At 44.2% G+C, this 25,273-nt stretch overlaps 1 protein-coding gene across 4 annotated transcripts in view; it reads right to left on the bottom strand.

Moving 5' to 3' along the window:
- Positions 1-24,728, bottom strand: part of MTCL2 (microtubule crosslinking factor 2) — a 95,348-nt gene extending 70,620 nt beyond the window's left edge. For 3 of the 4 annotated variants that reach the window (XM_083618314.1, XM_083618313.1, XM_083618312.1), the window contains exon 1: positions 24,302-24,728. In XM_083618314.1, coding sequence (XP_083474440.1) covers positions 24,302-24,724 — 423 coding nt within the window. In that variant the 5' untranslated portion in view covers positions 24,725-24,728. The remainder of the gene's footprint in view (positions 1-24,301) is intronic. The other variant, XM_083618311.1, reaches the window with a different exon arrangement.
- Positions 24,729-25,273: the final 545 nt, after the last annotated feature.

The raw sequence follows: 25,273 nt of genomic DNA, 5'->3' as shown, positions 1-25,273 counted from the left end.
TGCTTTGTTTATTTATTAATTAATTAATTAATTAATTAACCAACCACATTAAGAATCCTAAAACAAACTACTGTATGATCCAACAGAACAGCAGGGTCCTTCTACAAAGCTATTTCTTATGAGGTAAAACCAGTAGATTAACGAACAAAAACAATACCCCTCACAGTTCAAAAGGCCATAGATGGTTTAATTAGCTAAAGGCCTGATTATAAATATGGTAAATAGATAGATAAAATGTGGGTTGGGAGGTTTCAATGGAGAATCGATTTTTAAAACCCCTATTCTGAAGGGGCAAGAGAAAGAGTTAATAAGAAGAGAATGAACTGCAGTTCCCTCCAACCCAAACTACCAGGGATGTGGACAGCGCTTTGCCGTGGACTTCTACATAACAGTATATTATTCTTATACTATTATTAGAATAGTATTCTGCTGGTTTACTATTATTTCCTTTTCATCTATTTATAAGGGGGGGGGAGAGAAATAAGCGATTTGTGAATGCTTTAAAACAACTACCTGCATTGAAGTAACCAATGCAATCCTGACATGGGACTGTGAACATGTCAGAAAATGTTTCCACTGCAGCACTAAGAAAAATTCCTCCACGTGTCTGCACTACATAATTCAGAACATTTAGGCACCAAGCAACGGGTCAGATTAACAGCTAAAAAGCCACAATTTACAGGCAAAATGGGGGTGGGGGGGAGAACTCCCTGTGTAAGACCACCCAGAACTAGAGTGCAGCCAAGCAATGCCAATCCAACTAATTAGCCCTAGGAGATTAGAAGCAAAGGCACTGAGTGCATAACATGCAACTCTAGGATAAAAGACTGCACAGCAAGAGGAAAGCTACAAAGCACCAGTCACAAGGCCCAAGAGCTGTCTCCCTGAAAAATTGTCCTTATATCTGCAGCAGAATCCTTACTTCTGACTTTATACCAACAGTAATGTCAAAAGGGCTCCTGTCCTTTCTGGAGCTCCTGGTTCCCCAAATTAATAGGAAGTCTCAACTGCTCTGTCCCTGCTAGTAGACTGTAAACCTTCGCTCCAAAATGGCTGCTAAAAGTCATTAAAAGCCATGATAAAAAAATACATGACAAATATATATTGCACTGTAGAGAGGAAAGACTTTCCTTATGGATCACAAAGTTATTTCCTTCCTCTGTCTGCCCCTGAGTATCTTACCTGCAATGCTCAAGATCATGAATTTTTCTTGGAACTCATCTTATAACAAGAACTGGGTTTAATATATTGTACAGCTGCTTATCACGCACAGAATTGTGTTTATTTTTTAAATCAAGTCCCATGACATGCTATATAATTGTCAATGATAGCACAGAGAAACTGTTAACTCTTCAGTACAATGGTATACATGCCTACTTCAAAAGTAAATCTCTTTTCATTTATTGGGGCTTACTCCTAGGTAAGTGGTTACAGGATGGCAGCAGAGGCATTGGTTTAGGATTTGCACTTGGGAAAACAGTGTTCTTGTGCCTTTGATAGCTCTTCCTCCACAGTCAGGACCACCAAGATATACCGTAACTGATTTCCCATGAGATTGTCAGGGTGGGTGGGAGAGAGGAAATTAGCAATGATTGTACTCTCTAATCTTCTGCTATGCCATGTCCCCCAACAGCCATTTTGTGTTATGCCATAGCCCCACAGCGGCCATTTTGTGACTGGCGCCCTCAGCACTCCCTCAAAATTCAAAATGTGCCCACTGGTCTTAAAAGGTTGCTGATCCCTATTTTCTTTTATTACATTTTTTTTTCTTTTGCCACGACTGCTCCTGCATTATTCTGATGGTGGTGCTCAAACTGGAGATTTACAAACACATGAACAGAAATTTGTGATGACTAGCCATCAACTCCACAACTGTTATGTTAATAAATTTCCAGAAGTCTGCACCCTGAAGCAGTGAAAAAGAAGGGCTTGGGAAAAGAGTCACTTCCCCAAGAAGGTGGTGTTTACAAGTATGGTTAAGAGCTCCAAGGGAATTCAAAAGATACCAAACAGCAACATGACACCTTGAATGCCACTGCCATAAACTCAAGCAATGGGCAATAGCTCAGTGGTAGAACTTTGCATACAAAAGGTCACAAGCTGAATCCCCAACATCTTCAGGTAGGACTGGGAATGCCCCGTCTGAAATCCTGAAGAGAAACTGCCAGTGAGCAAAGACAGTATTGAACTAGATGTATCAATGGCCTGGCTTAGTACAAGACAGTTTCCTATGTCCCTTTGGAGCACTGTACTCAGCCAATATACCCTTTCCAGGCTACAGAAATACAGCGGTACCTCGGGTTAAGTACTTAATTCGTTCCGGAGGTCCGTACTTAACCTGAAACTGTTCTTAACCTGAAGCTCCACTTTAGCTAATGGGGCCTCCTGCTGCTGCCGCGCCGCCGGAGCCCGATTTCTGTTCTCATCCTGAAGCAAAGTTCTTAACCTGAAGCACTATTTCTGGGTTAGCGGAGTCTGTAACCTGAAGCATATGTAACCTGAAGCGTATGTAACCCGAGGTACCACTGTATGCTGAAGCACATCCACGAGGGATGTGGCATTGTGTCAGTGGCATTCAAGAGTATAGAAACATCAAGCACCAGAATAGGAAACATTTCTCCAGTAACTGTGTTTCCAGAGTCAGAGCCAATTGCCACAAAGTTGTACTTCCCTGATCCTGGAAAACCCAGAAGATCCACCCAAAGAATTATATAAACAAAGTCAGTGAGGCAGAGAACGTGGGTGCATGCCAGGGCCTCATGGGAGCCTTTCCAAGTGTTCTGGAATGGAATGGGAAGCAGAACAGCCCTGTGAAAGAGCAGCCTGTGAGTAGCTAAAAGTAGGTTTGCTTCTGTCAAAGTAATATGAAATAAAAGCTTCAGAATACTTCAGCAGCTCTAGTGCACTAAGTTCTTTCAGTTCAGATTTAGTCAAAAATACTACCAGCATGCAGTGTCCTGGGCAGTGATGCATCTGGTATAGCTAATAATGGATCTATTCTTCCAGAAGTGGACTGGCTCCAGGCTGCATCTGATACCAAGCATGCTTGAAAAGGCAACAGAGCCTGATTTCCTAGCTTGCCAAGAGTCATGGTCAGGGCTCTTCCTCCTCAAGGAAATAGGCCTTGGGGCCTAATTTGCCCTCAGAATTAGCCTATAATATCCCTACCTCCCCAGGCGGGTGTCCCAGCACCAGAAGAGCCCATGACGGCCGTGGTCTGAAGAGGTCCCTTTACCTTCCTCAGACTCCAAGCACTACAGCTTGGAAACCTCAGCCTTGCCCATGCCACTCCTAAATACCTCCTAAAACAGGTTGGACCCCTTGAAAAGTAAGAGGCTTCACTCATCAGCGGTGGGGCTAGCTGGTGAGAGGGAGATTCAATTCTGGTTCAGTCTGGGTTTACTGGTTGTTGTAGCAACACCGAAGCCTGCCTTGCCTGACTTCCAGTATATAGGTGCTACTTGGACCCATCCAGGATGCTAACCACTATGCTTGTTTGCCTTTTAGACTGTGGCCTCTGCTTTGCTTAACTTCAATTAGCAAGACCTACCCTCTTGCTCTGTCTCACTCTTGCCCAATCTGACTTTGCTTCCTGGGTCCTGAACTGGTACTGGTACTGGTGAGCAATATGCAGCCTGATGTCCCCTAGGAGCACACAGTCCTACTTGGCCAAAAGGCTTTCTCCCGACTGCCTGGGACAGGAAATCCAGTTGCCTTAGTACCCAGAATATAGCCAAACATTTTAATACATAACTTTCAACTGAGGCCTGTTCACAGTGGGTTGTATTCATTATCAACATTCATTATCAACATTCAACATGGGCCATATGCAGGGGGTGCGGAGAAGAGAGGAGAACTCCCATTGCACAGGCTTCCTCTAGTGTAATGGGTCGATCAAATGCAGCTCAGTGTGTGTGCATATACACATTTTAAAGCACGTGGGGAAAACCTCCAGCCCAGAGCAGACACCACATCTGCATATTCATAAACTAGTCAGGGACTTCTGACTATGTTTTTATGGCTTTCTTTAATATTGTCCTATCTGTGAACAACTGCCTACTAAAAAATACAGTGGTACCTTGGGTTACAGACACTTCAGGTTACAGACTCCACTAACCCAGAAATAGTACCTCAGGTTAAGAACTTTGCTTCAGGTTGAGAACAGAAATTGTGTGGCGGCGGCGCAAAGCCCCTTTAGCTAAAGTGGCACCTCAGGTTAAGAACAGTTTCAGGTTAAGAACGGACCTCCAGAATTAATTAAGTTCTTAACCCAAGGTACCACTGTGCTGGTTTGAAGGATTCTATTCTGTGGTTTCACCATCAATTCCCTAAGTGGTTTTCAGAGCACCATTTCATTAAAAATTGACCAGACTGACCACATGTTGGTGCAGAGGTAAACAAAGCTCCCTTAGGAGTAGGTTCAGAAGTCACATTTTTGAAAAGTCACACTACCCCAGCCTGCACAACTCTACCCTTTTCCACAATAAATGCCTCATGAACGCAACAGGATATTTAGTGGGAGCTCCCAGGATCCCTACAAGGAGTCCTGGTACCCAGTAAGAATATACACATACATAGCTTCACCAAAAGAAAGGTTTACCAAATCTCTCGAAGAATTTTACTCTTCTTTATGCAAGTATGGCACTATCAAAGCAGGCTTGAGACAGTTTGGGGCATAAAGTGAAATAACCAAATGACACCCCCCCACACACACTATTTAGCACTGTCACACTCCACCACAAAATCCTCACTTTGGACGGAAATCACTTTGAAATGAACGGGAGCTGCACAAGAGCTCTGGCTCATTTCAGTGAGGCTTGCAGAGACTATTGTTGACAATCAGTCACCTCACCATGGCCTCATCCTGGGCCATGAGCTGAATTATGAAGATGGTCCCTGTAAAGAAGGAACTCTGTTAAGTGTCTAAGCATACACTCCATGAGTTGGTTCAAGAATTCATCTCCTTTCATATACACAACTAAACCTACTGCCTCCCAGGAGTGACATACTTCAACCAGTTCAGCAAAACTAGCACATCACCTTCCCTCATGAGGATCAACCATTAAAACATAAAACAGACCTGACAGCCTGGAAGAATAACTGTGAAAACTCCAGTATCAGAGGGGAACGCGCTGAACACAAAGAGCCTAGAGCGAGGGCACTTGAGAGAGAAAGGACTTATTTCTATAAATACTTTACAGGGAGATAAAGAGGAAACTGTGGGTGGGGATAGGATTCTCCTCAGTAGGTGGGAGGAACACCTAAACCAAAACAATGTTGTTCAGCTATAGGGGGGAAACTCCTTTCTTCCTATTGGACAGATGTATGATGAATAAGCTGTGAAGACACAGCATTTCATTCAGAAGGCACAACATGAAGAAACCTGACTTGCTCCAGTTGTCTCTGGACTGCAACTAAGAAAAATGAATGGGTACTTGATTTAGAGGTCCAACCAAGTAGTTTACTCAGGCCAAACTAAATTTTGATTGGGTATTTGTTGACCCAAACTTAAACCACACACCTTATAAGCAGATCAAATCTATTCCTATGAATTTTCAGTACTTGGGTTTAGAAAATAATAATAATAATAATAATAATAATAATAATAATTTTTTATACCCCGGCCATCCGGTTGGGTTTCTCCAGCCACTCTGGGCAGCTCCCAACAGATTAAAAACAGAATAAAACTTCAAACATTAAAAACTTCCCTAAACAGGGCTGCCTAAAAGTCAGGTAGTTGTTTATTTCCTTGACATCTGATGGGAGGGCATTCCACAGGACAGGCACCGTCACCGAGAAGGCCCTCTGCCTGGTTTCCTGTAACCTCACATCTTGCAGTGAGGGAACTGCCAGAAGTCTCTCGGAGCTGGACCTCGGTGTCCGGGCTGAACAATGGGGGTGGAGACGCTCTTTCAGGTATACTGGCCGAGGCTTTAGGGCTTAAAGGTCAGCACCAACACTTTGAATTGTGCTTGGAAACATATTGAGAGTCAATGCAGATCTTTCAGGACCGATGTTATATGGCCTCCACAGTCACAGACTCACTGTTAAGACTGTCTTCATGGAAGACAATCTTACTCGGCTATGAGTGATTGCCAAAGAAAGAAGACTTCAAGGGGTGCACTTTTATCTATGGATCAGGGTCTAAACTATACCCCCCCCCAAAAAAACTATCACCCAGTTACACCACTAGGTATGTCTATGAATGGGAATTTTCTCCCCTCAAAATGCACAAAACAAGAACTATTTAGAAAGTTAATATCAATATAGTAACAATTTTCTTCCAGCTGACCAACGTACTGGCTTGCCACTCTACCCCCAATCCAACAACACAGCAATGGGTTTATTCTGTATCAAGCTCAATTTAGAACCATCTCCAGATGGCACAGACCCAGTCAAGTGACCTGGTCCTATAGAGCCTGCAGCCTGGCAGAGCATCAAATTTGATGTCTCATGTAGATAAAAGGAAATGAAAATCCAAAATCACTTCCACATACTGGTATCACAAAATAAGACCAGATGGTGCATGGGATAGTCTATATTGTAAGCTAAGGGATGGTATCAACTCCCTCTTGCTTGTGCTCTCCCCAGCCCCTTTGCCTATTGCTAGTAGCAACAGGGAATGTTGCTCATACCCTGGGGTTTGAGCCATCTGTTGCTCCCTGTTTCACTGGCAGTAGCTCTCCTACAAGAGGGCTGAGCTCTCTTAGCCACTTCTGGCTGGCCACATTCCCTACACCCCCTGGGAGACCTTCAGGCTTTTTGTCCATTTGCATTTGGAGAGTGAGAGCAGGTAGATAATTCCCCTCTAGCACTTCATGGATCAGTGGTTCATCTGCTTATGATGATCCACACAGGAAAGCCAATCACAGAATGGCACCCATTAGGAAGCCTTCCTATTGAGCAAGCAAAGAGGGTACACAAACAATGGCTTTGAAAACCTGCCTCCTGGCCAGCATGTCACATCCAATGATGAAATGAGGCATTATATTCAAGGGCACCAGAGGATTCAGAGTTCTCTGCAATATCCTAGCAAACTGCCATCACAGAACACTCTTCCTCACCCCACTCCTTTTAAATTAAGATATGAAAAAGAACGAGAAAGCTACCTGAAAGCAGCATCCCAAACTAGTTAAAGGCACACACACACAAACAAACCAGTTCCACATGCATATTTCATCTTGTTAATCACCACTGGATAACTTATTTAGTTAAGGCATTAGTACCATTCAGCAAGAAGGGACGCGGGTGGTGCTGTGGGTTAAACCACAGAGCCTAGGACTTGCCGATCAGAAGGTTGGCGGTTCGAATCCCATGGCAGGGTGAGCTCCCCTTGCTCAGTCCCTGCTCCTGCCAACCTAGCAGTTCGAAAGCACGTAGATAAATAGGTACCGCTCTGGCGGGAAGGTAAACGGCGTTTCTGTGCACTGCTCTGGTTCGCCAGAAGTGGCTTAATCATGCTGGCCACATGACCCGGAAGCTGTATGCCGGCTCCCTTGGCCAATAAAGCGAGATGAGCGCCGCAACCCCAGAGTCGGTCATGACTGGACCTAATGGTCAGGGGTCCCTTTACCCTTTACCTTTACCATTCAGCAAAACCATTAGTGCCATTCAGCAAGTACTATTCAGGGCAACAAACCATTAAAAAGTTAGACCAGGCTACTGTGGACAACAGTCTACTTGGAAGGCCTGGCAGGAAAGGTCAGTAACGCAGACTGATATATACTGGATTCCATGCCCTAGCAGGGGAACACTACCAATCAGAAACACAGCAAAATAATGCCACTTTCCTATAGCTTTCTCCTAGTTCACTGGGCGTTTTCTAGTTAAGTGGCCCTGGATTATGGCTCCAAGCAGTGAGTTCTAATAGAAATTATCAGCAGCTCTGGGGGCATGTTCAATCTCCCTAGCAGTACAGCAGCAGCCCCATGGCCAGGCTCCCCAAACTCGGCCCTCCAGATGTTTTGGGACTACAGTTCCCATCATCCCTGACCACTGGTCCTGTTAGCTAGGGATGATGGGAGTCGTAGTCCCAAAACATCTGGAGGGCCGAGTTTGGGGATCGAGTAGCAGGAAGCACAGCAGAAACAGAGAGCCAGTCCTGTTGCAAGAATTTACAGAACACACAATACTTTTAAAAGAGGTTAGCCCCACATCACTGAAGATAAATATTGGCCTCCAAAGCTGAAACTGTCAACTTTAAAATCGTACGACCACTTCCTAGCTTGTATTCAACAGCAGGGGATCTTGATTAGTGTGGTTGGGCAGACGCATAAATAGAAAAGAATGCACATTTGGATCAGAGAATTCCAGGGGGCAGGATGTCCAAGCACACAGTGTGAGAGGTGTCCATTGTTGAAAAACACTTCAGAAAGAAGATTGCTTCTGAAAAGAAACCTACATTGTCTGGGGATCACTGCTATTGCACAAAGCCTCTCTCAGCAAAAATGCCTTGCATGAACCATGATCAGGTTTCAATCGGCAAGTATAATTAAAGGCCATACTGTCTGTAATGATGCTTACTTTCCTTTGAAAGACACTATTATAAATGATACTTATATCAAAGCAGAGTCTGGTACTGTAAAAAACAAAAACAAAAAACCCCACACTAATAAGCAGAGCAATTCAGCTCATCATTCTAGAAGGCTCAGCATCAAAGCATTGAACCCAGGTATTTATTTCTAGGGAGGAAGTGGGTGGAGAAACCTCTGTTCGGACAGCTGCAATGAACAACAAAAGAGGGGAGGAAATTGTTACTGGGCAGAGTTCAGCCTGAACATGCAAAGAGAACTCCAGAAGCCAGACAAACCTTAAAAAGAGCCAGGAATACAGCAAAAAACCAAACCAAACCAAACCAAACCCTGCCAAACGATTAGCTAAAACAGGTTGCCTGAGCAACAAGATAGGGACATAGGAATCTGCCTTCTAGTAAGCCAGAGTATTGGTTCATCTAGCTACACTGGCAGCTGTTCTCCAAGGATTCGGACAGAAGTCTAGGAGTGCAACTATTAAAGACTATGTAGGTAGCCAAAAATAAGAGGACTTTTTTTCAGCTGTGTAACCCCAGTTGTGCAACTACCTCCCCTTGATCATATCAAGTCTTGCTGGTGGCAAAACGCGGACGCCCAAGAACAGCCTGGAGAACTGCATCTGTTACAAGGTGCCATTTAATCAAATTAAAATTTCCACCAGGTCAAATCCATTAAAGGAAAGCAACTCCACAGCATTTTAGTAGGTGATATTTTTGTAGCCCTTTACCCAGTTTTTATGAAATGGAAGAATCTTAAAAGTATAATACTGTACACATGCAAGTAGTCAGACGTGGAGTAATGAGGAACATGCACAGCAGACAAAGAAGACTTGTTTTGGAAAAGGTAACAAAGTATTTGGTGAGCAAATAAGACATATTGACTGGATCTGCATTTTGGAGGCTTATATGAACAGTTATTGCAAACTGGAATGGATGCCGAAGAACTCAAAACCCTCGCAGCTAAATATCAATTTGAGTAGAGGTGTCTAGGACAAGGGCTAACCTTGGTTCAAAATGTATTCTTGCTTCTCAGTGAAAAGTGGGAATATTCAGCTTTCAAATAGAACAGGGATGCAGAACCTGTGATCCTCCAGACGTTGTTGAACTCCCAACACCCGTCAGCATGACAAATAGTTAGGGATGATGGAAGTTGTAGCCCAACAACATCTGGCTGCCACAGGTTTCCCATTTCTGCTGTAAAGTATACCGTTCACTTGCAGCCTTCATTAACCATAAAAATACCAGCCTACAATTAGATACAAATTTATTCCAGTAACTGTAGTTTCATTTGCAGCTGCTATGGAACAAGGACTTGAGTTCATATTTGTATACAACATCCGACGCAGCTGTACAATACCACTAGCAATTTCCCTTTGAATGGTGACTGTATGCTTACATGTACACTATTTTAGGACGGTGGGTGGCATAAGGAATGGTACATGGAGTAGCAGTTGAATACTGATAAAGGATGCTTGTATGCAGAAGGCTAATGACTTCATATACTAGCAATGCCAGAATGAGTCTTATATCTATTGCTAACACCTACTGTTCTGCATACCATTGCCCTTCAATTATACATTGGAAGGGGGCAAAAAAAGCAAACCACCCTCAGTATAACTCCTAAGACTGGTGCTTTCTCCAGTTAAATCAAGAGTCCACCAACAATCTCAACATGTGTTAGGGGAGACCCAAGAAAATCTCTAATAAAAAAAAATATTTTTTAAAAAATGTGTTTGGGGAAAGGAGAAGGGACTTTTTAAATGGCGGCACCACTATTGTTGTTTGTTTACAATTTTACCAAGAACATTTTCTCAACAGAATTGCTTTCAACACCATTATAAAAAAGACCACAGTAAGGCTGAATTTCTATATCCACTAAACAGAAGTAAACATCATAAATTCAGTGGCACTTATTTCTGAGTAGCACTCCAAGACATTTTTTTAAAAAAACAGTTCGTTCAAACTATGTAACTTCCTCTAAAAGAAGTATGTCAAAGCCTGACATTAGAATTCAGAAAATAATAATAATAATAATACTCTCCAGATGAACTTTTCTTAGACATATATCTGCTTCCTCACATTGATTTCTATTATCTCCAGACCCTTGGTAACCTAGTTGCCCTCCTCTTCACACCTTCCAGCTTGTCAATATCATTCTTAAGTAGGGGTGCCCAGAACTGGACATGGTACTCCATGGGTGGTCTGACCAAGGCAGAGAATAGAGGGGTGCCACCTATGGGAAGCCCACACGCAGGACCTAAGTGCAATAGTCATCTCCCACTTGTGATCCCCATCAACTGGTATTCAGAGGTATACAGCCACCCACAGTGGAGGTAAAACATAGGCATCATGACTGGTAGCCTTACTCCCAATGGATCTGTCTAACCCTCTTTCAAAGCCATCCAAGTTGGCGGCCATCCACTTTCTCCACTCCACGAATAATTTTATACATCTCTGTCATGTTCCCCTGACTCACCTTTTTTCTAAACTTAAAACTGATTACTTGTGGCTGTCCTGAATCTCAGGCATGAGTCTCACTCAGTCCTGTATCCTGAGATCCTTTTAGGTGGAGATGCCAAGGATTGGATTTTGGACCCTATGAACATGAAGCTTGTGCTCTAATGCTCAACCATGGCTCCCAATTGCAAAGAAAAAATTCAGAAGTACTTCAATTCTGCCTGTCTCATATTTTTAGCACCCAGTATTTTATTCTCAAATGAGATTAAGTGATACTTCTCACTGCGCCCTATGCAGAGAGCAGCAAATTTATTCAAGAACCTTATTGCCATTAACAATTGCTGCTTAACCCTTAAGAAACATTTATAACAAGACTTCCTTATTTAAGAGTTTACAGCAGAAACTCACATATTGGTGTTGCAAACTGGTATAGTTAATAGTAGTTTAATATGTAAAAATACCTTTAGGGGCATGCATCCATAAATACTGCAGTAGGGATTATCAATCTACTAATCAGATCCTGAAACAGCTGTATACAAGAGACCTACCCAGAATCCTGAGTCCTTCTCCACTAGACAAAGCTTGTTTTGCCCTAGCATGTGCTGCCAAGGGGTCAATAGAAGGACACACTAGGAAGGGTTAGTACAGCAGCCTTAGATTGACTGTGAGATTGGGTGCGATCCAAAATGCCAATAATAAATCCATCAACCTGTCTACAACCCCAGCTAGACAGCCCTATAATTCTAATCTGTAAATCTCTACATCCAATACACTTTTTGGCAAATAAATGGACCATAATAAACTGTATATGCACAAGCTATTTGGAGAGAAATGGACAGGAGCAAAGGAAGTAGGTAAGTTCTACAAACATCAATTGGGCTACAATATCTGGTTTGCATCAACAGCTGCTGTTGTTAAGCGTTGACAAGCAACAATATTCTAAAAACCCAGAAATCTACCTGCTTCTAAAAGAGAGCTATTACCGGTATTTGTGACTAGTTAACAGTGCTTTTTTCAGGGGGTACTCAAGGGTACACAATACTGGTACTGCTTTTTGGGGGAGCGGTTAAAAAATGTGACACTTACTGCAACAACTTTGTGATGAGTACCAGCACCTATTTTTCTAGAAGAAAAGCACTGCCAGTTAAGAACAACACTGCATTGAATGGGCTAATAAATAAACCAGTCCTAAATACCCTGAACCATGACAAGGTTTAGACTGAGCAGCAGCCTAGATAGAATCTGACTCTGAGGAGGAACCAGCCAGATCAGAAGAGCCAGAGACCCCAGCAGCAGAAGTGCTGAACCCGGACCCAAACTCTATTGCAGAGTCAATGCCTCAACCTGAAGCCTGCTGAACCGGAATGATCCCTGAACTACCCCCTTCAAAGATAGCATCCTTCAAATCAGATTCCTTTGAGGGACCAGCCCCAACACATCAATGGCAAGAAGCTCCCTGATGTATTCTCACCACTGCAGGCAACATGCTAGGAAATTAACAGAGGAGTGTTAACTATATTAATACAGTACAGTGGAGGGGGGGGGGAGTTTCTGGTGCTGGCAGTGATCCAGCCAAAATGCTATGGCACAACCTGGGGCGGGGAGGAGGCAAGAGATACTGGGAAGTCTATTGCACCAAGACCCACCTGGAAGTGGCCCAAGGCCCATTGGTGATCCCAGGCCCACCATTAGAGGACACACCAGCCAGGAAGCTAAACAGGAACTTAATATTGTCTCTCTCCAACTAGAACAGAATAGCAATATGAAACCCAGTGTCCAGTGTTACTACCCACAACCCCTTTCAGTCTGTCTACTCCACAAGAAGAGAGTGGAGCCTGGGAGGAGGAGTCAGGCCCAGGAGGAGCACATGTGGGCTCAGTTGACAGGCTTCCCATATCTGATACCACTGGCCATGCTGCCTGGTACTTATGGAAGCTGTGGTCTGCAGCAACTGGAGGAACTGTACACCATCTTCCATGGATTCCTGTACACCAACTTTCATGGCTGAGATTCCTGCATTGCAGGGGGATGGACTAGATGACCCTTGGGATCCCTTCCAACTCTACAGTTCTATGATTCTATGACCAATTGAATGGAAGACGCAGTGTTAGAAGCTCCCATTGTTCTAGGCGCATTTTGCGACATGGAATTTCATTAGAGCAAGCAGTTTCTGAGCTCCTGGCGCATTACTGCACCTAAGATTTTGGATAAAAACTGCAGAGTGGAAGGAAAGAAGGACCTTTTTCCACCTCCCCACTTCCAGCTACCCTCTGAAGACTGAAGAAGAGACCCTCTTAAGAATATTAGAGGGGTGGGCAGGGGAAGGACAAGACCATGTGAAAAATGAACATAATATTTTAACTGCAGTTCATTCATTTTCAGCTTTGTATTCTTGTTATAAAAATGCACCTACACATTCCATTGTTGCGCCCATAACCTAGGTTTAAGATGCCATTTAGCTCCTAGCTTTCATATCTCAGTTTCTAACACTAGGAAGAAGTGATCTCGGCTACTCAATGTTTCAAATAAATGCTTCTGTTCTCCATAATCTGAAACCCTCTCTTTTGATTCAAATGAATGATTTTGGTCTTAATCAGAAAGTATTTTGTACTGATGTTAAATTGCCTATTACATCCATAGTGTCAGTGAAAATTACATATACCTAGTAACATTAAGGAAACACTGAGAAGTAACTATAGTATTGTCGAATAATCTTGTACGGTTCTCCCCACAAGTCAGTATTAATTCAGGGAGCCCACATCTTGAAAAACATGGAAGTTGGAATGCCGCATTGATCTGACCTAGTATGGCAAGGGCTGAACTCATATTCTTATGATCTCGCACTGCAACATGGAAATTGGTATCAAGGGATAACAAGCGAACATTTCCTTAGAGATTAAAGGGAACAAAAGCAGCAGTTTTCAATTAACTGCCAGCCACAGACTGACAGAAGGAACAGTACTGTAATTCACGCAAGGCAAAGATAAGAAAAGATTTCCACAGGGAAGTCTTAAGATGGGCCATCTTAAGTCTTAAGATGACTGCAGTAGTTTCAGGGTCTCCAGGTTAGGTGGATTAACACGAGACTCGTTTTTCCAAACAGCAACTGCTACAAAGGACTTTATGACCTATTAAACAACAAGGATGCAGCTTAGTGGTAGCACACATGCTTTGTATGCAAAATGTCCCAGACTGAATCCGAGACATCTCCAAGTAGGATTGGGGGGGGGCCGCTTGAAACCCAGGAAAGCTACTGCTGTCAGTGTAGACAATACTGAATTAGCAGAAATACGAACTGACTCAGTATAAAGAATATAGACCACCTTTCTTCAATTTTACCGCCACAGATTTGATTTTCCAATCCAATCCTATGCAGCAGTTTCCAAGTTCAGTCTGTCTCCCATCTCCAGAAATGTAATCCAATGTATAAACTACAACAACTACTTTGGGCTTTGTCTAAAAAGAGCTCAACAATTTTGAGGTCTTCCTAAAAGGTTTTTTACTTTTTGAAATATGGCAACCCTACAATAACACTGTGCCCACATCTTGCCAACAAAACAGCAGACAGCTCAGAAGTTATACAGTGGTACCTCAGGTTACAGACGCTTCAGGTTACAGACACTTCAGGTTAGACTCCGCTAACCCAGAAATAGTACCTCGGGTTAAGAACTTTGCTTCAGGATGAGAACAGAAATTGAGCAGTGGTGGCGCAGCAGCAGCAGCGGGAGACCCCAATAGCTAAAGTGGTGCTTCAGGTTAAGAACAGTTTCAGGTTAAGAATGGACCTCCAGAACAAATTAAGTTCTTAACCCGAGGTACCACTGTAATGAGAAGGAGCAGCAGGTGGGGGAGGGGATAGGAGGAAATCATGCCACAGATTTACACCTTCCTGTATAAATTAACAACCAAACAACCACAAGCTTTCAAGCAATGCTACTGCAAATATGCTCTATCTCAAAACTAAAAGGTGCTACAAGTTGCTTTTCTTATTACATGCTGCATTAGGGACACAAATAACGCACAACTTATTAGTTTTTTGCACCAATGCAATGAGAAGCAATGCAAACTGATGAGAAAATTCTAAAACACAACTTTCCAGATTGTTTATAGAAGTGGTAGTTCTAACTGTGGATCACACTTTCTGAATCACCTATCATGCCTTCTGGGCTCCAAAGCTCCATTATTACTAAAATTAAGAGGAAAAGCAAGCATAAATTAGGAGCTTAGAGCTTATGAGATTCTTGCAGTGTGGCTTTCCATGGATTAAAGGTTGGATATACATAAATAATATAAGAAAGCACTGGCTGTTTGAGGACCAACATTTCTTGTTGCTGGCTTCTGGTGTATATCCCTACCACACTTGGGGAAGACAGAAAAAGCAAAGCAGACTCATAGCCAAGTTTTGCTTTTTACTAAGAAGGGAGGGTTGAGGGAAAGGCATGAGGTGATCAACATTAGTGTGGGGTGTATGAAGACAAAGCAAGAAGGAAAAGCCTGAATCGGAAGATGAGCAGAAGGCCAGTTGGGACCCCCTGGGCTAAGGCCACTCCAAATCCCATCTGTCAGTTATCTAAGGCATATGCCTGTTATTTTGAAACGTGATTGGCTTGGAAGATTTCTCCTCCCCTTTCTGCAAATGGAATCTCCAGTGCCATTCTTTGTCTTCACATCCCTTTGCAGCTGCCGGCATATCACATCTCACATTTTCCATTCTGCTGAACAGGGACTCAGAGCTCTTGTTCCCCCCACACTGGGATGACAAGGCGGTGGCTCGTGGCTGGCTGCTGTGCTTCTTAAAGGCACAGTGCCCCTCAAGCATGGAAATGTTCCCATCTCCTTTTCTTAACACGTCTCTGAAGCCAGAAAGGAAAAGGAGAAGCAGGTGGCTGGTCCTTGCATGTTTATTCTACTAGTCAAATGGAGTAGCTTGCTCCTCCCTTATCAGTACAACTCCTCAGAAACAGGAAGGAAAACTTCAGCTACAGAGCTTAGACAGAGCTTCCACACACAACTGCACTGTGCTCCTCGGATCAATAGAATTGAAGCAAACATTTAGAGATATAGATATTTTGAGACAGACGTTTCTGACAAGCTTGTGCATTTCCCCCCAGAAACTACAACTAAGAATCCAGCAACGGGTTTAGACCCAAGAAGGAACAAGGGCTAGTCTTTGAAATCAAAACCCACCAAGTAATCTTGACTTTGTCCACATTTTTACAGCTTGGGTTTGAAGAAGGAAAATAATAATGATAATCACTTTTTTGCCAAAGTTCAAATGTACATAATCTGAAGCTGCATTATTATTCCCTTTTCTTCTTCTGGAAATAGCAGGCCCCAGGGCAGGTGATCAGTATCAAGAATTTTATTTATTTTTTAAGTCAACAGTTTCTTCTCCTGCTGCAATCCAGGCAAAAACTGCTCCCCACCATGATCACTGAAAGCTGCTATTAACTCCATGAGGGAATCTTCACTCACCTCACTATACTCAGAGGTTGACACCAGCGAAAAGCTTAAGAGTTCAGTTGTTTAAAAAGCAGCCTGAAAAACGTTTACACTAACCATCCTTTCCTATAAAAAGTTCTCTAAAGAGAAGCAACTGCAGGCAGAATTCCACATTATAGGCAACGTCTGCAGTGATAGTACAGGTCGGGGTGGGCAGGGTGGTGTCTTTGCACTAGAACTCCAGGGTTCTGTGAATAATGGTGCATGCACAGTCATGCCACTTACTTGCAATATAAGGAAGCGCAGGGCAAGGGAGACCATACATTTTCAAACCCCTACTGCAAACCAATCAAGAGTGAACTCTAAAAGTTTCCTCCTAGAGAAACATGTTTTTAAAATAAACATTGTATCCAAAAAGAAATAATTGTTGTGCTTAAATGTTCTCAAACACAAGCAGCTTTTTGTGATTTGTCTGAGTTTTTAAAAAAAATCACAGGGATTGTTATATATTTTCATTTATACATTTAGTAAGAACCATTGCAAAAGCAAAGTGCTTGGGCTTTGGAAATATTTCATAAGCCCCAGATAATAAGTTGGGAATGACAGGGTGATTTATCAAAAGCATTAATGGGGGGGATGACCTTTAAAGGCAAGAAAATTCACCTCCAGCCCTCTCTCCGTCTTGCAGACAGCAGCTTACCAACCACATCCCAGGAGCTTTTTCACTTTCTTTGAAACAACCAAGTAATATTCTTCATTTTGCTTACTTTCCTTTTCAGTTTAGTGGAACATTTCTGTCCATCTGGGGCTTCTGACCAGCTGGAAGAGGCAGCAAAATAATGCTTAGGTCTTTGGAAAATTAGCTAAACCTACAATTCTGAAACTAGGTTTCTCCAAAAATGAAGATGGAAAGGAATAATCAGACAGCATATGCTTTTTGGTAGGCTACTGCTCATTCCCTTGCCTTGGAGTCAACCAGGGACTAATTTCCCAATACCAGGTGTAAGTCATAAGAATAGGTTCCAAGGAATAATTTTTTTTGCCCATGGGTCCCCCTGTGTAAGCAATTTAGAACTACTGTGCCATTTCACTACTATGACTTCAGAAACACTTTTATGCATGAGAACTCAAAAGTAAACAACTAAACAGAAGAGACTGTCCATTACTGTGAATGGACTATGCAACAAAATACACATAAGCTCCTAGCCCTTGTTGCATTAATTCACATAGAGACAACCTGCAGCTCAAGAGCCACATGTGGCCTGCAACGCAACTGATTGGTGCTGGAAACAGCTGAAGACTATAAGAATCAGCACACCCCTCAGCTGTTTCCAGCACCAATCAGTAGGGAAACAAGAGGTGGTGCAGGGTGAGATCCAGATAACTAGCACTGGGAAAAGCTGATGAGGCCACTAATTAGCTCTCTCCACAGCTGTTTCCAATGCCAATCAGCTACAAAATGGGATGTATAGGTTCCTCCCAGTCAAAGGGGATGGAAAGTGTTGAGGAGTATCCGAATCTGCATAATCCTCAACTGTTCCCAGGACCAATCAGCAGAGGGAGGGAGGGAGGGAGGGGGAACAGGAGGAGACATGATGGGATCTCAACTCTGTGTGCCTCTATGTATGAGTGAGTGTGTAATAATGAAGCTTGGAGGCTGTGTATAGTGTGTGTGTGAGGAGGGGGTGGAGAAATTTACTCAGCAACAACAAAGGCATCCCCACACACTGACACCATGCAGCCCTTGATCAGTAAGTGACAAAAAAATTGCCCGCCCCATAAGACAGGTTTCTCCCACCGTTCTGCATACTAAGATTAGATGCAGCTGCAATGGTGCTCAGAATATCCTCAAGGAAGGAGTACACTCCAAGTAACAGCAGGTTTCAGATGAAAGTGGAGTGTGTGCGTGTTTAAAAAAGGGCAGATGCATTATTTTTACAGCTATTAAATATTCCAAAATTCTATCTTTCTTAGTGCCCCAGGTGGCATAAATACTTACTGGCATCACCACCATACTTACTGTCTTTACTAGGAAATCCTATCTAGGCCTTGCTGCCCATCAGATTTGTATACTTGTGGCTACCCAGACCAGGGGTCAGCAAACCTTTTCAGCAGGGGGCCGGTCCACTGTCCCTCAGACCTTGTAGGGGGGCTGAACTATTTTGGGGGGGGAGGGAATGAACGAATTCCTATGCCCTACAAATAACCCAGAGATGCATTTTAAATAAAAGGACACATTCTACTCATATAAAAACACGCTGATTCCCCGGACCATCCGCGGGCCGGATTGAGAAGGTGATTGGGCCAGATCCGGCCCCCAGGCCTTAGTTTGCCTACCCATGACCTAGACACTGCCCCAGATTTACTTTTGCATCTGAATTGTGCATAGATGCCTCGTAAAGTTCACTTCTCAACAATTTATCATGGGGGGGAACTCTGCAACATTCTCATCCAGTTTGCACAAAATCAAACACTAAAACTATGTCCACCTTTGTTCTGTGCCATCAAGTCTCCACCCCACAAGTCAAGAGTTCTGCCTCTAATTCCATACTCACCAAGCAATCCCTTCACAAAAGGTATACTGGACAGCTAAGACAGCAACCTGCAAAACAGCTATAGAGGATGGATATATAATACTGTGTTTACCATATACACGAGAAAGGGTGAATGGGGGAAATAAATGACTTGGGAAATCTGTTCCCTCAAATGAGGGCAGCACTGTCAAGTGAATCCTAAGTATGGTAAGTGGATAGAGGCTCCAGTCTAAGCTTTGTTGCTGCAACAAACAGGATCACATCTGTACACAACACTGGAGTAGATGACAGGCTACAATTCAACTAACTTTTGAGTCTGTTTTTAATTCTTTGTAAGGTCAGCTTTGAGTGCCAAGACTGGCAGCTCAAGCATACTTGACTTGGAAATGCTAGCCTTCCTGAAAGTAAATCTAATAGTTTGTATTCATCCAGATCTCTTGAGATGTTAGACAGGGGGAAAAAACCATTGTGACACTTTATATTGCCATACAGTATTTTAAGACTACTGTGAATTGAACGTGCGGTCTTTGTACTACTCTGTTTTTATGCTCAAGTAAATTTGAAAAGCTTATCTTGATCATGTCAATTAATCAAATAGAAACTGAGATTTTGCAAATAGGTCTGCTTTGAAGTAGCAGATCAGCTCTTGCAAAGTTTGTCTTTCTTATCTTAGTCACCAATCATATTACCAAAATAAATATTTATAGAGAAAAAATAATTTAACTGAAATTGACCAGACTGAAATTGACTAGAGTGAAAACAAACTACAGGGTGCTAAGTTTCAAAGGCGGATAAAATCAACCCTTACAGTAGCAGACGTTATCGCCAAACATGTAGAAATGCCAAGTCTTGAACAACAGTAAATGTCCCTAAGATTTTAGTGAGTGTGTGAAGTGCACACTTAATTATATCAAACTAAAATCAAGTGAGACTTAAGCTGCAATCCTATACTCCATTAAACCCTATGGGACTTAGTTTTAAGTAGACATGTATAGAACTGCAGTGTTCTGCTACAGTCCTAAGCACATTTACTGGAAAGAAACTGCAGTTAAACTCCTTAAAATTTACTTTTAAGGAATCATATATAGGATTGCCCTGTTAATCATGCCCACAGTTTTTAGAATAAATGTCCTTGTGTATTTCTAATTAGCATGGCATGTTATTACATTACCATGGCAACTTTGAATCTGCACAGCCGTTTTATATCAGAATACTAAGAAGGGCCAGTCTAAATTAAGTCTTGACTTCCTGCCAGTTTCCCCTTTGCTTAGAAGGGAAGAAAATTACCAACTACTTTATTTGGCTTTGTATGAACTGACTCTACATAAGCAGTCCCCAGCCCTATAGCTCAGAAGTTCACCAGCCTCTGAAATCAGAATGAGCTGCACGCATATAAAATGTGTGGGTGTGATGGGTTTACACCATAAGCCTGTGTAATTCTAGCGTAAAAAATATTCAGATCCATAACTTCCAAATAAAAGCAGGGAGAACATAGTGGTGGCCTTGAGGCAGAGAAAGGGCATCCATGAACTAAGAGTGTCACAAGGGGCAAATCAAGAGCCAAGATTTGTGTACTGGAACTTCTAATGTGGCTGTCCCTTGAATCATGCCATCGGGTGTAGTTGTCTAATCCTATGGAAGAGCTGAGTGTGGGTGGTGTTCAACTATGTTTTACATAGCATAAGCCCACTGAAATTAATCAACATGGCTATGTTAAGTTCATTAATTCCAATGGGTCTTCTCAGGGTAAAGCTTTATTTAATACCACCCCCGATGTTGTGGAACTGACATACTTTCAACAGGTCTCTAAGGTGCTACTGGACAATTTTATTTATTTATTATGCTTTCAACAGTTAGAATGCAGATAATAATTGCAAGGAAAGTGAAGTCAGGTGTTTTGTATTTAAACCATCAAAACAACCCTTGTTCTACTCCTCCCTTGCCCCCCCCCAAAGTAAGGTTGACCTGAACAGACACAGCACTTGTTTAATGACAAGGAATGCCTGTAGGAAAAATAGGAGCCAACACTTACTTGAACACAGTAGTTAGAAATCAAGCACATTGCAAACCCAGGACACAGATTGAAAGTATATGGGGGTAGGAATGACCAACACAGTAATTAAATGGGGGAGGGCTGAGTCACCAAGTGGGTCAGTAAGGACTCTCAGCCATGGATGTTGTAAAAGATGACTTTCTCAGGTGCGATATGCCACACATGGATGCATGCCCACCGAATGCCGGATTCCACTGCTGGCTCTTCTAGCTAAAAGAGTGGAGAACAACTGTTCTGAAGGGCAAGAACGAGACCTGGGTAGATAAAGCATCCCCCAGAAAAATGGTTGCACAACCATCTTCTATACCTAATGATTTTTTTCCTAGCTAGTTTTATATAAATCAGATTAGACCAGCATATTGGTTGCTTTTTTCCAAATACTATATAATATAATCTTACACTTAAGGGACTCTTGCCCTCCACCCTGCCAGACCTCTCAGAGGCACTAAGAGCCTGTGCTTCAGCCAGCAACCTAATCCACTATCTGAGCTGGTTGTTATATGCAGCCATTCAATAAACACCTACTACCGTTGCCATGCCAACATCATCCTGCAAAATAAACCCATCACTGCTCAGTAGTACTACCAAGAGAAGCAAGGCAAAAGCTGAGCTTGGCAACAACCCAAAGACTCCTTCACTCCCTACCATTCCAGAAACCACAGGGATACATGTCAAGCAATATTCTTACATTATCCAAACACTACTGAAACAATTCCTTCAAGTCACTCTATGGGCACATCTGCAAAGTAGCTTTTCATGCTATTAATTTAGCTAAAAACCAGAAGCATGGAAAACATCCTGCAAGAAAGCAGGTACATTTTCCCCACTTTGAAGATGGAAAATGCACTGACATTGTAGAATGCATGACTGATGCAAATATCTGACAGATCAGCCCATCTGCACATGAACAGCCAGGAATATTAGAGAATGCTGAAGTTTCAACAACAACAACATGTGGATGTACGGGAGAGTCCAGAAGCATACTAAAAGTGCTTCTAAAACCTTTAGAAATTTCCATGTGGATGGGCCCTGAAAGTCTGTATAGAGCTGTATAAATATACTGCATCTTTCTGGGTGGGGAAAGGGAGCACATACAACAGGACCAAGTGTGTGTCTGAGACTAAATAAACCCTGCAAAAACTTAATTACCTCCAAAATGGGAAATTCTGATACATAGAGGTCAATGCAAATGCTGCCCCACATTGGGACATCTGTTTGCCAGATTGGGAATTTCAAAACTAATAAGTATTATGGAACTGAGAGGTGCACCATCAAGTGTAATTAAGAAGAGAACCACACATTACAATAGAAACATGGGGTTCATGATTCACTCATCATGCTATTGTAGGAGGGCATTCACAATACAGAATTGGCAAGTGGAAGAAAGAGAGCGTGCTTGCAGGAGAGAATCACTGGTTCTTCCCTGCAAATAGCCCCCAGCTCCCACAAGGATCAAACACTGTCTTCCCTACCAGTCAATTTTTCCATACAAATCCCTCCACTCCCTGGTCATTTTTCACCAATTTTTGTCCAGACAGGCTCTGAAATCAGAAGTAAGCTTAGCAGAAAAAGGAGGATGGGAAAATGTCTCCAGTGGGTATTTACAAAGAAAAATCTGCAGACATGTGAGTGGTTAAAACATCCCTTTTCACCATTTCTCCCCAGGAAATGCCATATACACCAGGCGTTTGCAAATGTAGATTTGGGAACATATCTGTCAAAGGATGTACTTCAACACATTCACCTGGCTTCTGCACAACTCTGTGTCCCAGCTGTCATAACCAGTAACACTCATCATACAGATTCCTCAGATTCTACACAGACCCTCTATGCTACAGCCAGGCATTCCTAGAAACACCCAGTAATGCAGCGGAAACTCTTCAGCAATCAGGGGCTGTGCTTTACATTACAACTTGGATACCGAGTCACCACAGGGAAAATAACCTGCAACCAGCCCTAAGAAATTACACATAGCCCCTGGAAGTATTTGCTTAATTAGGCCCCAAAGTCTGCCTTTCTTCTAAGACTTGTGGCTAAGACTTGTGCTAGAGAGTCAAGCTATTTATTACAAGAGCATGATGCTGACAACTATGAATTTGATTCTGGCAGCAAAGAATTTGAAATAAATGCTGGGATGTGAGGAATTAGCTTTGATTTCAAGATAGAAGATATCTTCCTCTAAGGATATGTAAGTTCTGTTTGATGAGATGAAGAATATTTCTCCTTGGGGCTTTATGATGCTATACAATACCTCCTTTAGGAATGTGAGGCATCAGTACTAACATGGCTTTCTCTGATACCAGAGAAGGTCTTAATGTCACTAGGAGGCATCTGGTTCTACATATGTTGGGGCTCTGTTGTGCTAGAAGGTGATGCAAAGCCTCAGTTACATATGACCGAGGGGCAGCTATTCCATTTGATTCTAGAGTAGAGAAGTAATTGACACTATAGAGCGCCTGCTCCAAGGAACTGATGCTGGGCTGGGGGAGGAACTGCCCCATGAGGCAGAGGAATGCCAATTACAAGGAGCTTTAGAAAGCCAGCAGGTGCTGCCTCTGAAGATGTGGGCATGTTCCACATAACCAGCACCCTGTAGATGCTGGGCGGTGGAGATCATCTTTCATTACAGAGCGCCAGTTCCAAGGAAGCGTTCTGAAATTCTGGGTGGCAACAGGTCTTGCCTAAGGTCACAGTACATCTGGCACATAAGATTTGTTACAAAGGGGGCATTAATCCTACCACACAGCAAGATGGAGAAGCCTTTTTCAGTAATGCAATGCAAGGCACAGAGGGGAAGGCAAGAAATGATCTCCCAGTGGTACACAGGAAGACGTTTGCTGCTTTTAGAAACACATGAAGCTGTCTTATGCACCTTCTGCATGCAGACCAGGGCTGCAGGGAGATGTCATGTTTGAGGATGCGCAACATGTTCCACAGGGATATCGGCCTGCAAGCTTAAAATATGTCTTCCCTGTGCAGGGGAGTTTCAGTGTTTCGCTTTGCTGAAAAACACCTGTTTAATTAAAAATTTAGTTAAGGAGGGTTCCTCCTTTTGGGGAGGGAGGGGCGTGTCTTATTTTCGGAGGAGGACACGCCTGCCCCTCCTGGGTCCGCTTGGTGCCCGCTCCCTTGTCCCACGAGGCTCGGAGATTAGGGTCGGGGAGGGGATCTGTTGCACGATGCTGCTATGGGGAAACCGGCGGGTGTTTTGTGGGGAAGCGCAGCCCCATGCCTGCTCGCTCTCTCCCCGCCGAGCTGCCCCGAAGCGAACCCAGCGCCCCTCACCTTGAGATAGTCGTTCTCGGAGCGCAGTTCCTCCAGCTCCCGGGCGACGCCCGCGTCCAGCAGCTCCTCGGTGAGGTCGGAGAAGGCCAGCGAGGTGCTGAGAGGCAGGCGGCTGCTGGCCAGCGAGGCGGCCGTCGACGGGTCCTCGGGCAGCGGGGACGCGCCGTCGGCGGAGGCGCTGGCGGGCTGGGCCGGGGCGCTGCTGCTCGGGGGCGACTCGGTGTCGCTGCCGCCGCCGCTCAGCCCGCCCAGCTCCAGCAGCGACAGCAGCTTGGCCTCCTCCGAGGCGCTGCAGTCCGACACCTCCGAGCTGCTGTCCGTGAGGGCGAGCGGCAGCTGAGGGCGCGACGACCCTTTGGCGGAGCCGCCGGAGGTCGCGGCCCCCTCGCCCCCGGCCGCGGCCAGGCGGTTCCGCCCCTTCATTCGGGCCCCGGCGCGGCCTGCCGAGCCCTTCCCGACGCCCCTGGCCCCCGCCGGCGGCGTGGCCTTGCCCTTCTTGTCGCCGCGGCCATCCTTGGCGCCCCCAGCCCGGCGCGAGTGCCCGCCCCCCGCGCCCGGCTTCCCGGAGGAGAACGAGGCGGGCGAGCCCGGGTGGCTGCCGCGACGGCTCTTGGCCAGCGACCAGCCGGGGACATCCTTGGGTCTGGCCGGGGACGGCGCTCGCTGGAGCTTCTTCTTCTCGGGAGGCGGCGGTGGCGGCGCCGGAGCCGAGGCGAGGGGCTGGCTGGACTCCGCCTCAGCCGGCGCTGCCATCCCCGGCGGGCTGTAGGCGCGCTGCCGGTTCCTCACTGGGGCCCCCGGAGCGCTCTGGGGCCACAGTCGCTTATCATCCTCGCGCCCGAGGAGACCCGCTCCGTCTTCTCTCCTGAGCTGCGCGCTCCCCGGACAGGTCTCTCCGGAGCGAAACAGGGTCAGCTTGGCTGCTAAACCGCTGCTGCCGCCACGCCGCGACGGTGCTTCCTTCGCCGAAAG

This window comes from Podarcis filfolensis (genome assembly GCF_964270895.1).
Source record: "Podarcis filfolensis genome assembly, chromosome: 6".
Classification (NCBI taxonomy): Eukaryota; Metazoa; Chordata; class Lepidosauria; order Squamata; family Lacertidae; genus Podarcis; species Podarcis filfolensis.
Note: the sequence above shows the minus strand (reverse complement) of the source record. Positions and strands in the feature narration are given on the sequence as shown.